This window comes from Neomonachus schauinslandi, chromosome 1, assembly GCF_002201575.2.
Source record: "Neomonachus schauinslandi chromosome 1, ASM220157v2, whole genome shotgun sequence".
Taxonomy (NCBI): Eukaryota; Metazoa; Chordata; class Mammalia; order Carnivora; family Phocidae; genus Neomonachus; species Neomonachus schauinslandi.
This window is the reverse complement of record NC_058403.1, coordinates 209,943,819-209,948,133: the sequence shown is the minus strand read 5'-3', so window position 1 is coordinate 209,948,133 and position 4,315 is coordinate 209,943,819. Positions and strand designations below refer to the sequence as shown.

Genomic DNA, 4,315 nt, shown 5'->3' with positions numbered 1-4,315 from the left:
GGGCCAGGGGACCCTGGATCCTCCTGTCCATTCTGCCCAGGGTGGGTCGACTGGCCACTGCCTATACACCCAGGGTTTTCTTCATGGCTTCATACACCACGTAGCTGATGCCACCTGCTGGCAACACCTTCAGTAAGGTGGGAGTCATGCCTCTGTACAGCCCCGGCCAACCCTGCTGGGCCAGGATCCGCTGGAAGACTCTGCGCATGGTGGGGTTTGAGCCCTCCACAGTGTCTGTGGGAACAAGGGCAAGCTCAGGGCTTCTGCCAGAGATGATCGGGCCACCCCGGGGCGGGGGCGGGCTGGAATGTTGGGGGTCGGGTGAAGCCAGGGGCTGGGGTCTGGGGGCCAGCGTTGGGAAGGAGTTTGGAAGACTTAGAGGAAATTGGTCAGTTTGGGGAGAGAGATCAACTCAGGCAGGAGTTTTCAGGACTTGTTTTCAGGAACATCTGAGAAAACATTCACGCTTATTTGGGAGGGAACTTCTAAGATCTGCCAGAGATTTGGGAAGTGTGCTAAGGGATGGTTTGGGGATATTTTCAAGATTAGGGTAGTGGACCAAGGACTTGTTTGGATGTTTGTGGATTGGTTTAGGGGCTGAAAGTCCATTTGGGGAGTATACAGGGTAGTGGAGGAAGTGGTTATGACATTGGGATGTCTAAGGGTCAGGTTTAGCGAATTTAGGAATTTTAGGAATATGGGCTGGGTCAGATTTGGAGAAGTTGGGAGAGCATTTGGGGAATCTATGTCTTGAAATATGGTGTGGGGGCCTGAGTTGCATTTGGGGGTGTTTGTGGGGGTCAGTTGGGAGATGTTCATTTCAGTGGTTTGTAGGGTTAATTTGGGGTTGGGGTCAGATTTAGGGGTGAGTCTTGGTAGGTTTAGAGGTCAGTTTGGGAGTCACTTTTGGGGGATGAGAAAGTTCAGTCAAGGCTAAGGGGAGGGGCATGCACGGTGGCCACTGGGGCTAGTCTGACCTTGGGCCTGCATCCTGGTGCGCACCAATGTCAGCGGGTAACTGGCCATCTGGCCACAGGTCGTGGACAGCGTCACAGATGACAAACTGACCAGGCCACTGGGATCCTCCATGTCCCTGCCTGACTTCAACCAGAAGCACCTGAGCATCTGCAAGAGAAGGGGGTCAGGAGGCAGTTTACTACGGGCCGGTGTTCACACCAGCCCTGGCACCCCCCTGTGGGACCCACACCTCATAGACGGCCAGGTCCGTGCAGGCGTAGGGGATGATGCCGAGCATGTTGGGCAGGTAGCCACGGTACAGGGCGCGGGTGCCCTCCTGCTCCAGGATCTGCCACGCACAGTCCAGCAGCCCCTTGTACTGGCCTGTCTGGCGCAGGGTCAGCCGCGTCTTCAGCACCTGGGGAGGGCAAGGAGGGAGGTGGCTCATCTGATCGAATGCTCTCATCAACCCTCATCGACTAGCCCCCAGTGGCCACCCTGCATGCCCCTTTCTTGACCCTCAGCGGCGGCTGGCATTTCTGTCCTACAGCTGAGGAGGTGGAAGCTCAGGAGTGCAGAGAGCTGAGTTTCCAACCCAGAGCCATGCGATTCCTTGGCCTATGTGTGCTTTCAACCCAGGGTTCAGAAGCCCAAGTGCTGACAGAGGCCAAGAGGATAAGGGAAGTGGCGTGGACTGAGCGGAGTCACAGCTTACACCCAGCGGCAGCCAGACATCATGCCATGGGGGTGCAGACCCCACGGGGTGGCCAGGTTTGCCAATTTTCCAAGAGAAGCCAGACATAGTCATTTGTACAAAATACCCCAATATCAAAATATTGGCAGCTCTACAATTGCCCAAAAAACCGAACACCCAGTGCGGTAGGCAGAATTCTAAGGTGGTCCCCAAGTTTCCCACCCCTGATATGTATGCTCCATATGATGCCCACCTCCCCTCCCACCCTGACCTTGACAGTGTGCTAGGCCTGGGACTATGATTGGGTATCACTCCCCTTGTCAAGTTACATGACATGAAGTTACATTTCATGAAAGTGAAGGGATTTTGCAGATGTATCGGGGCCTTAAGCAATTAGTTTTAAGTGAAGCAAGACCAATTGTCCTGGGTGGGCCTGACCAAATCAGGTGAGCCCTTTAATAAAAGAGTCTGTTCCCAGAGACGGAAGAAATCAGAGCGATTGGGAGTATCCAGGACACTCTTCAGTTGGTCTTAAGCTGACTGTTGTGGAGAGGACTACATGGCAGGGACAGTGGGTGGCCTCTAGGAGCTGAGGACCTCAGTCCTACAACTATAAACTGAATCCTGCCAACAACCAAGGAACTTGACAGAGGACCCAGGCCTCTGGTGGGTTCACTGTAGCCCAGCCAACACCTTGATTTTGGCCTGATGAAACCCTGAGCAGAGGACCTGACTAGCCAGTGCCCAGGCGTGACCCACAGACAAACAAAAGATAATAAATCTGTATCCTTTTAAGCTACCGAGTCTGTGGCAATTTGTTACGCAGCAATAGAACACAAATACACTTAAGAGGAAATTTAACTAGTTAAGGGCAAGAATTATATGAGAAAAATTTAAAAGACCATTAAAGTACATAAAAGGAGACTTGAACAAATAGAAATGATCTTGGATACCAGAGCTGGCCTCATAGATGGGAGGAATCTCTAAGCTTATTTATAAATTGAATACCATCCCAGTAAAAAATACCAATAGGTGACTTTGTTTTCTGAACTTACTAGAGGTAAGTTACTTCTAAAGTTCATATGGGAAACCACGGTGGGAGTAACCTGGAAACCGATAAAGAAAAGCAGGGATGGGGGATGAGAAAGAGTAAGGTCAAGCCTCGAAAATTAAAGACAGAAGGTAAAACTATAGGGATGCCCAGCTGGCCCAGTCGGAAGAGCATGTGACTCTTGATCTCGGGGTTGTGAGTTCTAGCCCCACGTTGGGTGTAGCGATCACTTAAAGTAATAAAATTAAAAAAAAAAAGGTAAAACTAGACAATGAAATGATTAGGGATTCAGGGGAGAAGCCAGAAGGGGTGAGTAGGTGGAGCAGAGAAGGTTTTTAGGGCAGTGAAACTACTCTGACACCCTAATGGGGGGTAGGTGTCCGTATACATCTGTACAAACCGCAGAATGGACCACACCAAGAGTGAACCTGAAGGCAACTATGGGCTTTAATAATAATGTATCGATATTGGCTCATCAGTTGCAACAAACGTCCCCCCCACCCCACGCAGGATGTTAATAGTAGTAACTGTGTATGTGAGGAGAGGTGTGTATGGGAACTCTACTTCCTGCTTAATTTTTCTGTAAAACTGCTGTACAAAATAAAATCTAATTGTTACCCCCCCTCCCCCCCAAAAGAGGAAAAAAAAGACATTAGTGCCTGGACAGACATAGCAGAGGAAGAAGAGAAAGGCCAAAAATACACTGAAATATGCACAGGAATTTAGTAAATTACACAGGTGGCATCTTGGATCTTTGAAGGGAAGAGGATAGGACCCAACCAGTAAATAGTTGTTGAGATGACTGGGGAGCCATCTGGAACACAGGTTGGACACGCACCTCACATGAAGGAGAAGACGAGGGGGAGGAGGAAAGGGGAGGACGAGGAGGAAGCCGTAACAGCTGGTAGCTAATTTTCACATTGTTTCATCTTCCATGGGGCAGATGTTCTCTTACCTCCATGGGGTTGATAAGCGTCTGGGAGGTGGCCACAGCTAGGGAGCCAGCAAGGAGACGTTCCTGAAAGGGTGGGGATCCATGCACTCCACAGAAGTAATTCTTACACTGGGGCAGGAGAGAGGAACAGGAGAGAACTGCTGACCTTCTTCCTAGCTGAAACCCACCCTGGGTCTGGGGCCAGAGGGTGAAAGTGTGTCTTGGGTAAGGATCTGGGCTTGAGAGGGCGTGTAGGAGAGGTTTGGGTTGAAGGGCAGGACTGTGCAAAGTGGGCCTGTCCCTCTCCCCCGCCCACCTGTTCAAAGACGGAGAACTTGATGGCGTACTCGGGGGCAATCTTGAGGACGTTAATACCATTGCCCCGCCACAGGGAGCGGAAGCCCCCCTCCTGGACCATGCTCCGGAGCCCCCCCAGCAGGTTCATGAAGTTAGTCTTGGAGGAGTAGACCTGGGGATAGGGAGGCCACTGGCCCTGTGAGGAGCCTCCCACCTGATCGCCTCCAACCCAGCCTGGAGCTCAACCCCATCCTGTCCCCAGCCACCCAGCCCCATTCCTCCTCCCGCTCCCTTCCCAGCTGGCCTCACAGTGCTCATCTCCTTCCTCACCTTCAGACACAGCCCCACGTGCTCATCTCCTTCCTCACCTTCGGACACAGCC

At 51.7% G+C, this 4,315-nt stretch overlaps 1 protein-coding gene across 1 annotated transcript in view; it reads right to left on the bottom strand.

Moving 5' to 3' along the window:
* The window catches only part of SLC25A41 (solute carrier family 25 member 41), a 5,286-nt gene continuing 971 nt past the window's right edge, over window positions 1-4,315 (bottom strand). Inside the window, exons 3-7 of the mRNA XM_021705330.2 lie at window positions 3,953-4,105; window positions 3,658-3,765; window positions 1,208-1,375; window positions 978-1,125; window positions 1-234 (exon numbers count right to left, since the gene is read on the bottom strand). Coding sequence (XP_021561005.1) covers window positions 62-234; window positions 978-1,125; window positions 1,208-1,375; window positions 3,658-3,765; window positions 3,953-4,105 — 750 coding nt within the window. The 3' untranslated portion in view covers window positions 1-61. The remainder of the gene's footprint in view (window positions 235-977; window positions 1,126-1,207; window positions 1,376-3,657; window positions 3,766-3,952; window positions 4,106-4,315) is intronic.